Source organism: Ammodytes marinus (genome assembly GCF_949987685.1).
Source record: "Ammodytes marinus genome assembly, chromosome: 5".
Classification (NCBI taxonomy): Eukaryota; Metazoa; Chordata; class Actinopteri; order Uranoscopiformes; family Ammodytidae; genus Ammodytes; species Ammodytes marinus.
In genome coordinates, this window is record NC_137234.1 from 3,544,354 (window position 1) to 3,556,853 (window position 12,500).

At 41.9% G+C, this 12,500-nt stretch overlaps 2 protein-coding genes across 2 annotated transcripts in view; both read left to right on the forward strand.

Moving 5' to 3' along the window:
* Positions 1 to 32, forward strand: part of pot1 (protection of telomeres 1 homolog) — a gene marked incomplete at its 5' end in the record, with an annotated part of 63,531 nt that extends 63,499 nt beyond the window's left edge. Inside the window, one exon of the mRNA XM_080028482.1 lies at positions 1 to 32. This exon is cut by the window's left edge and continues 707 nt beyond it.
* Positions 33 to 2,659: 2,627 nt separating this feature from the next.
* LOC307251162 (prosaposin receptor GPR37-like) overlaps positions 2,660 to 12,500 on the forward strand; it is a gene marked incomplete at both ends in the record, with an annotated part of 18,001 nt that continues 8,160 nt past the window's right edge. The window contains one exon of the mRNA XM_080028483.1: positions 2,660 to 3,130. Coding sequence (XP_079884609.1) covers positions 2,660 to 3,130 — 471 coding nt within the window. The remainder of the gene's footprint in view (positions 3,131 to 12,500) is intronic.

Genomic DNA, 12,500 nt, shown 5'->3' on the forward strand with positions numbered 1-12,500 from the left:
AATGTTCCAACTGACGTGTTGTTTTTTAAATCTTCTGATGTTCCCTGTGCAGCTAACGAAGCCTCTTAATGACTTTTGATAAATAAAGAATTACTTTTAATTTTGTGTTTTGTGTCCTTTTACTGAGTTCAAAACGTTTATCTGGAATAATCTTTATTTTACAGTCCGATAAATACTTAAAAATAATTTGAGGAAGGGGCGCCCTTAGCTCAGTTGGTAGGGCGTCCCCCCCCATGGGCCTCGGCCAGCAGCGGACCCGGGTTCGATTCCAGCCCGCGGTCGTTCTCTGCATGTCACTCCCCTCTCTGCCCCATTTCAACTCTGTCTCTACACTATCAATAAAGCATAAAAATGCCAAAAAAAAAAAATTTGAGGAACGCTGACATTGAAATGAGTAAAAAAAAATGTTTATAATGAAATAGCTTGTTATAATAATAATAATAATAATACATTTTATTTATGTAGCGCTCTTCTCTCACTCAGAGCGCTTGTTATCAACTAGTATTAATTGGAAAAATAATTATAAATTAAAAAATACATTCACACAATATGTAAAAATTAAAAGAAGTTAGGAAAACTCAAAATGTCAAGGCAACTGTCTTCACCAAATATTTTAGTTTTTAGGCTAAAACTTAAACAGGTAAGTATGAATGAAAACTGTCAACATTTCAGCCAATTATCCTGTTAAGATAACTTATAATAGGGGGCGCCCTTAGCTCAGTTGGTAGGGCGTCCCCCCCATGGGCCTCGGCCCAGCAGCGGACCCGGGTTCGATTCCAGCCCGCGGTCGTTCTCTGCATGTCACTCCCCTCTCTGCCCCATTTCAACTCTGTCTCTACACTATCAATAAAGCATACAAATGCCAAAAAATATCTTATAAAATATATATATAACTTGTGATTCATATTTATGTAAATAATGTAACTAAGTAATGTAACTTCTTACTCGTATTTTGAGTGTTTCATACTAAGACTTCCAAATAGTAAAAGTTGTGCTAACATTTTCTTTTATTTTGGAAAGTTTTTCAGACAGTTTTAACACTGTTTAAAGCTGCAGTGTGTAGAATTTTGGGTTTTATTTCCTAGCAGATTTTGTAGAAAGTAATTATAATATCCATAAGTACATTTAATTTAGTGCATAATAGCTGAAATTTTTTTTTTGAATTATTATTTTTTCCCTTAGAAAGGGTCTCATATATGTCCATATTTCTGCATATTTTGGACCAAGGCCTAGTGCCGCCATCTTGAAAGTGTCATAGTTGGAATGTCATCAGGTACACTGTTTAAAATGTAGAATTGTTCTTGTCCTTGAAGGCCACTGTAGCTTCTGTTATTATTCAAAAGGGTTGGGGTTACCCAGGGAGCGTTGCATTCTAGAACTTTGTAGAACTTTCTTGATGATGTCATATTACACACTGCACCTTTAACTCTGTTTAATGTTTGATTCAACATAAGAAATGATAAGTTATCTTTATTAAAACTTAAATATTTTGGTTTAATCCTCAAAACTCGAAAATCTAGTGGACAGTTTAAAATTGTACATCTCTTTTTTTACAGTGCATGTTTTATCCCCCCAGATTAACACAGTTCATTAACAGATCAGAGCGAGTGCGTGTGTGTGTGACTGTGTGACTGTGTGTGTGTGTGTGTGTCTCTCTCTCTCTCTCTCTCTCTCTCTCTCTCTCTCTCTCTCTCTCTCTCTCTCTCTCTCTCTCTCTCTCTCTCTCTCTCTCTCTCTCTCTCTCTCTCTCTCTCTCTCTCTCTCTGTCTGTCTGTCTGTCTGTCTGTGTGTGTGTGTGTGTGTGTGTCTCTCTCTCTCTCTCTCTCTCTCTCTCTCTCTCTCTGTCTGTCTGTCTGTCTGTCTGTCTGTCTGTCTGTCTGTCTGTCTGTCTGTCTGTCTGTGTGTGTGTGTGTGTGTGTGTGACAGTAGACGCCCCCCTCTCCCTCTCTCTCCTCCTCCTCCCATAGACGGGGCTTGGCGTCTCCACCAGCCGCATTTCCCCTCTCTTCTCCCCGGGTGTCAGACAGACTTCATGGGACGGAGGTGAACTTTCCGCCCGCTGCGATTCAACCATCCACCCTGTTTTACTGCGTAGGATCTGAATGGACAAATAACTTTTTTCCAGGCAAGATTAAGGACAAATTTTTTAATAATTTTTTTATCGCTCTGTCTTTTTGGTCTCTTCGGTGATGCCTTCGGACTATCGCTGCCCTGGGACGCACCCAAACCTAACAGGTGCACCTCTTACACACGACCAAAGACTGTGGGAACGCTGTTTACGTGCAAAGATGAAGGAAAACTGATGGTTTTTGTGGAGTTTTTTGAAGTTTTTAATTTCTAATTTTTTTAAACTTTTTACCAGAAGTCGCAAATGGATTTAACATCACATCAGGAAAGGCATCGGTTTGATCTTACGGGTTAAGATATACTAAACAACAACCACACAATGTTGCTGCTTCTTCCCATATCGAAGTTACTGTATTTGTGGCTGTGTTGTAGCGAGGCCGTAGTGGTGGCGAGTCAGCTCCACTTGCCCGAAGAAACAAACAGCTCTTTGACTGTTCATTATGAATCCACCACCGCTGTTAGGAATGCTGCACATAGCCGGAGATGGCGCACTGTCATTGGGCAAGACAATGGGGGGACGCACGGTAAAAGTATGGAGGTCTCGTCGTCGTTGGGGTTGGATACTGTTAACCACCAATCAGCCACTAAACTGATACAGACAGAGAAACACCGTCTGGCTGTGCGTAAAAGGACCGTAACCAAACACACACACGTACCCAAATACGAAGCATTACGCACGGATGTAAACAAGACCAGTGAGGGGCTGAATAGTGGATGTAGTAGTCCTGGAGAAGCGCTTAAACACACCAAGCATGGACGCGGTTGCAGCCCTAAAAGAACCAGACACAACAGCGACAGGCGACACAGACGGAGCTCCGAGAAAGAGAGAAGGAGCAAGCGGAGCGGGCCACTTCAGGAGGCCGATTTGGAAGCTCTACCGTCGGCCTTGGCGCAGGAGCAAGACGGTCTGAACGCCAGTGACTATGAGGAGGAATACACCGCGCCAGACATTCCAGAATCCACGCCGTTCGTGCCGGTGAACACGCGCAACAGACGGAAACAGGTAAATGAACGCAAATCTCTCTGACATCTCTTAAAGGTGCTACGAGGAACTTTTAAATATTTCTGAAACAGTCTAATTTTTTCCTCTGATGATCGTAAATTACATGTAACAGCAAACTAGACCATCAGTGCAAAGAAGAATGCTATTTTTATTTAGTTTTTCTTAATGCCTTTGTCATGGGTCCCTTACCCTGGAACTATAACTGGGATAGTATAGCCTACTGCTTTTGTCCAAAGGGGGCGAAAGAATTAACAAAAGCTCGGTGCACCTTTTAAGCAAATCAAATAGTCCAGTGTCTATCTTAGTACTGGGGGGTGTGAGGGGGGGGGGGTCTTAGCACCCGCTTTAAAAACACTTAAGAACACTGAAATCCCCGTGTTTAAGCCCCTGTTACTGTAAACCCAAATCCACAAAATCCGTCTAACTATGTAATTTTGGGAGTTAGTTGCATGGTAGTAAGCTTCTATCTATCTATCTATCTATCTATCTATCTATCTATCTATCTATCTATCTATCTATCTATCTATCTATCTATCTATCTATCTATCTATCTATCTGTCTGTCTGTCTGTCTGTCTGTCTGTCTGTCTGTCTGTCTGTCTGTCTGTCTGTCTGTCTATCTATCTATCTATCTATCTATCTATCTATCTATCTATCTATCTATCTATCTATCTATCTATCTATCTATCTATCTATCTATCTATCTATCATCTATCTAACTATGTAATATGGGGAGTTAGTTGCATGGTAGTAAGCATCTATCTATCTATCTATCTATCTATCTATCTATCTATCTATCTATCTATCTATCTATCTATCTGTCTATCTGTCTATCTGTCTATCTGTCTATCTGTCTATCTGTCTATCTGTCCATCTGTCTATCTGTCTGTCTGTCTGTCTGTCTGTCCATGTAATGTGGGGAGTTAGTTGCATGACAGTAAAGCATCTGAAAAGAGTTATAGGCATATGTATCCATCCAAATTAAAGATATTGTCATTTTAAGTTTGATAAACTTTACAGAAATCAGGTTCAGATGAGGCTATGGGCCATGCTCTGGTTCTTATGACACCATACGTTTGTTGAACCAATCACATCAGTTCTCTGCCTGAACCTTCTGTAAAACAATGACTGTTGGCATGGAAACAGTTTGATGAGGCCACGCCCACACAGTCCTGTCAAATGGTTTTCTTAAAGGGACACTGTGTAACATTTTAAGTACTTTATTAGCTAAAATCAATATCCTCATTCATAAATATGTCCTCATTGGTGTTAAAGGTGCAGTGTGTAATATGATATCATCAAGTAAGTTCTAGAAAGTTCTAGAATGCAACGCTCCCTGGGTAACCCCAACCCTTTCGAATAATAACAGAAGCTACTGTTGTGGCCAGTTATTAACATTAGTTTTAACTTTTCACCGTACAGGGGATCGCTCGCTGGACTCGCACACTCTGTTCAATTACACTCAGAGTCTTGTTTCTTCGTTTCAGATGATTTATTTTCTTTCGTATCACAGAACATTTAATTCAGCTTGTTGAGCATGGTATCAGTGAGTGTGAGCGTGAGGTCTAAAGCAGTCTCGATTCCCCCTGTTCCCCCTCTCAATAGCTCATTTCCTTGCTCTTAACCTGGCCTGGCGGCCCCACCCACTCTCTGCCGGCTGCCTCTAATTAGGCTATACCTCCGGTCAATCCAACTTAAATCTAATATTTAAATAGATAAGAATAAAACATAAACATCCCTTAAATCAAATAGGAATTAATTTAATATAATAATAGATTTTAAACTAACATAAAATATGGCTCTAACACTCCAGCCCCTAATTGCTCATTATATAGCAATTACCTAAGCACATCAAAATAGAGCCAATATTCAGACAGTCAATTACAGTTGCTCTTTTCAGTCCGTATGGGTTCAGAGTTCGTTCAGCAGTACATTTTATTCTGCTATTCTTCTGCTTCCAGGAGCAGACAGAGTTTGTTAACAGGTCTTTGTAAGACACTTGTTTTTGTTTTGACTAGGACACTTCGGACTAGTCCTTTATCTCCTGGCAGGGTCTTTAGAATCCGTCCTAGAAGCCAGGAGTTTCTCGGGGCCGAGTCATCCACGATGACAACAAGGTCTCCGATTTGGAAGTTTTTCTGAATCTTATTCCACTTAGTTCTTTCCTGCATGATGAAGAGGTATTCTCTGACCCATCTCTTCCAGAAAAGGTCAGCCAGATATTGTACTTGTCTCCACCTCCTTCTCGTGTACAGATCTTCTCTTTCAAACAGTCCGACTGGCATGACAGGATTAGTTTTAAGGAGGAGTAGATGGTTAGGTGTTAGAGGTTCCACATCATTCAAGTCGTTTGTTATAGTTGTGATGGGTCTGTCGTTCATTATTGCCTCCACCTCACATAAAGCTGTTTGAAGAGCCTCGTCATCGAGAACTTGTTCCCTCACCACAGAGCACAGGATCTTTTTCAAGGACTTAATGAGTCTTTCCCATACTCCTCCATGGTGAGCGCCGGATGCTGGGTTGAATAACCAATTTATTCCATCTAGGAGTAGACTCCTTTGGATTGTGTCGTGGTTTAGTTCCTTTAGTGATTTTTCGAGCTCCTTTTGTGCACCAATGAAATTTGTTCCTTGATCAGATCTTATTGTTTTTACATTTCCTCTTCGACATACGAATCTGCGTATGGCATGGATACATGAATTAGTGTCCAAGCTGCTGGCCACCTCAAGATGTATTGCACGACTAGTCAGGCAAGTGAATATAACACCCCACCGCTTGACATTAGCACGACCTCGCTTTATCTCGAAGGGTCCAAAGTAATCCATGCCAGTTGAAGTGAAAGGTGGTAGGTCTGGCATCACGCGATCAGGTGGGAGATCCGCCATCTTTTGCTCTCCTACTTTGGACTGCATTCGTCTGCAGAAGACGCAGTTTCTGATTATTTTTCTTGCTGAGGAGTTTGCAGAGGGCATCCAGTACTTTTGTCCTAGTTTTGAAAGCATATAATTCCTTCCAGAGTGACCAACTTGGATGTGTATGTGTCTTAGGATCATTTCTGATATGTGGGATTTTTTAGGTATGATTATGGGATTCTTGCTGCATACAGGCATTGCTGATCTGTTCAATCTTCCTCCCACTCTGAGAATGCCTTTATCCATGATTGGATCCATTTTCAAAATAGGACTATTTTTCCTGCAGTGTTTCCCTCTTTCAAGCAGGGCAATATCCTGCTCAAAGTGTTGCCGTTGCTCGAATGTCAGTATGGCTCTTTCAGCATTGTCCATATCCTCAGTAGTCACGTTAGTGCTCAATACAACCTTTGAGTTTGCAGCATGCTCCTTCAATGTTCCTCTATTGCCACTATTTGCCATCTTCCTCTTTTGGGTGATCTCCAGGAGTAAGCTTTTCCACTTCAGTATCCAGGCAACAGCCTTTTTCAGGTGGCTCCAATCTGAGTAGTATTCAATCAGTTTACTGGTGGGGCTCTTCTCCTCTAAAGTCACTGTGTTGACGATCACATCCCTTTTTACCTCAGGGTCATCAGGAGGGAGGAACATTTTTGGTGATGTGTCGGGGTTCTTTGGCCATTGACATTCCTCCTTTTGGAGAAAGTCCGGTCCATGTATCCATCTTTTAGATTTCAAGAAAGGCTCAATGTTTAAGCCCCTTGAAGCATCATCTGCAGGATTCTGCTTGGAGTCCACATACCTCCACTGGGTCTCATTTGACAAGTCCTGGATCACAGCAATTCTATTGGCTACGAAGGTGTGGAATCTTTTGGTCTGGTTGCGGATGTATTTGAGTACAGACTGACTGTCGGTCCAAAAGATTGACTGTTGAAGGTTCTGTTGAAGCTCTGAGCGTAACATCCTATCCATTCTTGCAGCTAGGGTGGCGGCTGTTAGCTCAAGTCTGGGAATAGTCATTTTCTTGAGGGGAGTTACTCTAGCCTTTCCCATCACTAGAGCAACCTGTACTTCACCCAAGCTATTAACAGTTCTGAGATAGCTAGCCGTGCCATAGCCTTGCTCACTGGCGTCACAGAAGTGATGCAAGTTAATTGATTTTACTTGTCCAAATTCTGGTTTCACGCATCTGCTGACCTTGAAATGTCTTAACTGATCTAGCTCTGTCAGCCATCTTTGATATTGTTTGGAGAGTTCAGGAGGTATTGGTGTATCCCATCCACATTTAGCCTGGCAAATATCTTGAAGAATCTGTTTTGCTTTGAGCACAAACGGTGCAACAAGACCTAGCGGGTCGTATATTGAGCTGACAGTGGAGAGTACTGCTCGTTTGGTAAGTTTGGTAGTTTCAGGTGCCATCTGGAATCCGAATGTGTCCTTTTCAATGTTCCAGTACATCCCCAGGGCCCTCTCCACCGGTAGTTTTTCTCTGTCTAGATCCAGCTCTCTCATCCGCTTGGCTCGGTGCTCATGTGGGATAGTGGCCAAGACCACACGGCTGTTGCTAATCCATTTTGTTAATTTAAACCCTCCTTTAGCACACAGGTTCCTGAGATTTCTGATGAGGATAACAGCTTGCTTTTCTGTAGCTACGGATTTAAGGCAATCATCAACGTAAAAGTTTGATTTAATGGTGTCAACTGTCACTGCATCAAACTTGTCTTTGTTGTCTTCAGCTGTTTTCTGCAGAGCGTAGTTGGCGCAGCTTGGTGAGGAAACAGCCCCGAACAGATGAACTTTCATTCTGTATTGCTCTAAATGTTGGCTTGTATCACCGTCTGGCCACCATAGAAATCTTAGCATGTTTGAGTCCTCTTCGTTTACCCGAACTTGGTGAAACATCCCCTCTACATCTGCCATTATAGCAACCTCCTCCTGGCGGAACCTCAGCAGAACACCAATCAGTGAATTGGTTAAGTCGGGCCCTTGTAGGAGTTCATTATTGAGTGATGTTCCCTTGTATGAGGAAGTACAATCAAACACTACTCTGAGTGTCTTTTTCCGCTTGTGGTACACCCCATGGTGGGGTATGTACCACACTTTCCCATCCTTTTGATGAAGGTCCTTTAAGGGCACTTTCTCCGCGTAGCCCTTGGAGATAACATCTTTCATGAAACTCTTGTACTCTTCTGCGTAGGCAGCATCTTTTTTGAGTTTCCTTGCGAGATAGTGTGCTCGCTGTTCAGCCATATTGTAGTTGTTTGGCATGCTGACATCCTTATCTCTAAATGGCAAAGGTAAGTAGTAGTGATTATCCTTTATCGTGGCTCCGCTTGATACCAGTTGCATGAATTTTTGGTCTTCAGCTGACATCTCAGGTTTTCCCTCATACTTTCTCTCAGGGAAATCATGTTGGTACTGGTTTACAATAAGGTTTTTTAATTGTTCAATTGAGATGCGGTTGACTGATGCTAATGGTCTTTCAAATCCATCCGCGGCTGCAGGTGAGTTGAGTGGTCCATTCACCACCCATCCTAAGAGAGTTCTCACTGCGTAGGGACCATTGTCTTGGCTATTTATGATTTGCCAAGGCTCAATTGCCTTCGGGGCATCTACTCCTATCAGGAGTTCCACTTCTGAGTCGATTTCGGGCACCTGTATTTCCTTAAGGTAAGACCACCTGCTGAGGTCATGCTGCGAAAAAATGTTTTCTTTGGTCACTGGTATTTTTGCTTGTGTGTATGTTTTGTGCAGCTCAATAAAGTTGTTTCCATACAAATCCCCCACTTGAAGTCCGGTTATTTCGTTGCTACTAACTTGTTTCTTTTGACCCATTGTTTGAAGAAGAACTGTAGTCTTCCTTCCTGTAGCATTGAGGCGTCTCATGAGTTTCTCTGTACAGAATGTTGCGGTGCTACCAGGATCCAGGAATGCATAGGTAAGTATTGTGTTGCTGCCTTTTGAAGCTTTTACCTGTACTGGCACTATTGACAGCTTGCACTCTGTTCCAGCCCCAGTATCCTCCTCCTTTTCCAGTGAGACAAGAGTTCCACCAACAGATTTTCTCATCTGGTTCGACGTATTATCTTCCGCATTTACTGCTTGTCTCTCAATGTGTAGCAGGCTAGGGTGATTTCCTTGACAGATATGGCATTTCATTCTTCTCTTACATGTTTTACTCATGTGGCCCTTGGTTAAACACCCGAAGCAGATACCATTTACTTTCAACAGCTGCACCTTGACAGTGTGGGGTTGTGATTTTAACATTTTGCATTCATCAATGCTATGTTTTCCTTTATTGCAAATGTAGCAGTTACCATCATATATGTTGGGAAAGAGGTGTTCAGCTTTTTGATTTCTTACATCATCTGTGGTGTTACTGTCTCTCATTCCAATTGTCATGGCAAAGCTACTTCTTTTACCTCTTTGGTTGGTTGGTTGTCGGGAGTCTGCTGTGTTGTCTTTCAAGGAGGCTCTTTTGGGCGTAGCATCCAATATGTCTCCAAAAACAGGGTCCTTTAGGATGGAGGCTTGCCTTTCAATAAAACACACTAGATCAGAGAATATGGCTCTCTGCTGGTTTTTTGCTAAAAGCTCATGAGCTATTGCTCTCCATCTCTCTTTTAGTTTGTATGGTAGTTTGGCAATGATGAGTTTTAAGGCAGATGGGAGATTCAGATCCTCCATGCTTTTTAGTGCATACATAGCATTGCAGCATCCTCGCAGGTAAAGGGCATAGGAGTGTAATGCATTTCCATCATCTGATTTAATATTGCTCCAATTGACAGCCTTCTCCATGTAAGCATTGCCAATTTTGAATCCATCTCCGAAGTGTGTTTTAAGAAGTTTTTGTGCCTCTGCATAGCCTCTGCTCGGCTCCATATGGAAGCAGCTCCTGACTAGTTCCCTGGGTTGGCCTCTAGTGTATTGTTCGAGGTAGAACAGATTGTCTTCTTCATTACAGGTTTTCTTTTCAATACCATGTCTAAATGCTTTCATGAATGTTTGGTAACTTAATGGGTCACCATCAAATATTGGTATTTGTCTGGAGGGGAGTGATGATTGTTTTTGATGTACAACAAGCAAATCTGCAATTTCATTTTGTCTGTGGACCACATGCAGCAAATCATTGTTTTTTTTATTTGAGCTTGTTTCCTCAAAACAATCTAATCCTGTCTGTTCTCTCTGTTCCTGCCTGGGGTTTGGTCTGGGGTCCTCCGGTTGAGTCAGGAATCTATGAAGGGGTGTTTTGGGTATTGCTCCCAATCCTGCAAATTTAATAGGAGAGGGTACCAATTCATCATCCTCACCGTCATTATATTTGCCCACATATGAATTCATGCCATCCTCTTCTTGTGCTTGATATTGAGAGTTTGCTTGTTGGAAACTGTCTAAGACCTTTAGTTTGGCATCAGATTCAGCGATATCTGTCTGTAGTCCAATTCTTTCAAGTCTTGCTTGCAATTTATTTTGTTCCATTTCAAGTTTTGCTTGCAATTTATTTTGTTCCATTTCAAGTTTTGCTCGCAATTTAATTTGTTCCATTTCCACCTCCTGCTTCTCCTTTAATGCTGACATACGTGCTTGCATAGCTGCTCTTTCTGTGGCTATCTTTAGACGTGTTGAGGATGATGAAGATAAAGATGAAGATGCTGCCGTCTGGTGTGAACTTTTGGATTTGTTACTTTGTTTAGACACATTTGAGACACTGTCCTGAGGTCCAATGAGTGTCTGAGGATCTTTCCTTGACTTTTTCCATAAATCCACTTCTACTAGGAATTCCTCAAATATTTCCATTTTGGGTTCATACCAGTCTTTTGTTTCATTCTCTTTTATTTCAGGAGATAAGAACATTTGTACGGCAACATGGGCCTCTTTAAAGTCATTTAACGTCACTTTGAATTGTTCTATAGCATTCAACACCTTTTCACTATCACCGCCGTCAGTAACGAGCAGTGTTTTGACTTCATTCAATTTGCGCGTGCATGCGCCCAGCTTCCCTCGGCGACTTGCGCTGAGAGTTTTAAAGTCATTTTCAGCTTTTGCCATTTCATCAGCCATCATTCACTTTTATTGCGTTCCAGACAATTAATTCATCAATCAGTTCATAAGCATGTGTTTATCACTTTTTTCCATTCATCGCGTCTTGCATGAGTTGCATCAACAAACATTTCCTTCGGCATCAACAAACATTTCTTTCCGCTGTGTTTCCAGTTTCCTTATTTTACACAGACATCCAAACTTATCCATATGCCTTCAGTTTTATAATTTATCATCACAAAGTCCACAGATCATCTTCATCCGTTTAGTTACTTTATTTACTCACGGCTTGATCCATTCCTTTGTTCCATTCACCGTATCAGCGCGTGCCTGCGAACAGCTGATTGTCAGTCAGCGGCCCGCTGCGGTTGCTTTGCAGCTCCAAACCATGCTCCAAACACAGTCACTCCGATCCAAGTTGTGTGTTTCCTTCACCAGCTTTTTCCCATTAAAAGCGATTTCGATGCTTTAGACTATGTTGTGGCCAGTTATTAACATTAGTTTTAACTTTTCACCGTACAGGGGATCGCTCGCTGGACTCGCACACTCTGTTCAATTACACTCAGAGTCTTGTTTCTTCGTTTCAGATGATTTATTTTCTTTCGTATCACAGAACATTTAATTCAGCTTGTTGAGCATGGTATCAGTGAGTGTGAGCGTGAGGTCTAAAGCAGTCTCGATTCCCCCTGTTCCCAGGACTGCTTTTACCTGCCACTAGGCCCTGGGGCTGAGAGGTTTTGTAGGCCCCCCCGGGCGGCGGTCTTACAATACAGATGCGTTAAAGCCATGTTAGTCTACACCACAATATCTCTATTGATGAAATACAAAATCACTTAAGTTAACATGTACTTAAACCCCCTCCTGGTCTAGTGACTTTTAATAACCAAACACACATGGTTGGTTACTGTGTTTTTCCAAGTTATTGAAGAGACAGCGGTGGGGACCCAGGACCTTCTAGGGGGGTCCGGGGGCATGCCCCCCCGGAAGAAAAATTTGAACCTTTTAAAGTAAAATGCATCAATCTGGTGCACTTTGAGAAGAAAACTAAGGCTAAATCAACTGTGTCCTATGTGAGCTATTTTCTGAAATCATTTGGAGACAGAAATACCAAAAAGCAGAAACAAAAATATACAGGTTTAAAAAATCCAGTCAGTCAGCATTCCAATTTTTTTTTTATAATCCCTTATCCCAAAGCTACTTCTCTCTTTGAATTCTTCGTTTTTTTTTAATGGCTCATCTCAATATAGGCCCTTGATCTGCGTTGCCCCGAACAATGTTATTTAAACAAAAATAACAAAAATGTACTGGTGAATGGTAGGCCCCTTGATCTTCGTAGGCCAAAAATAATGTGATTTTTTTTCCTTTTTCTTTACTGGTTCATGATGGGCCCCTGATCTCTCTACGCCCCCCTAAGATCAGGGGCCT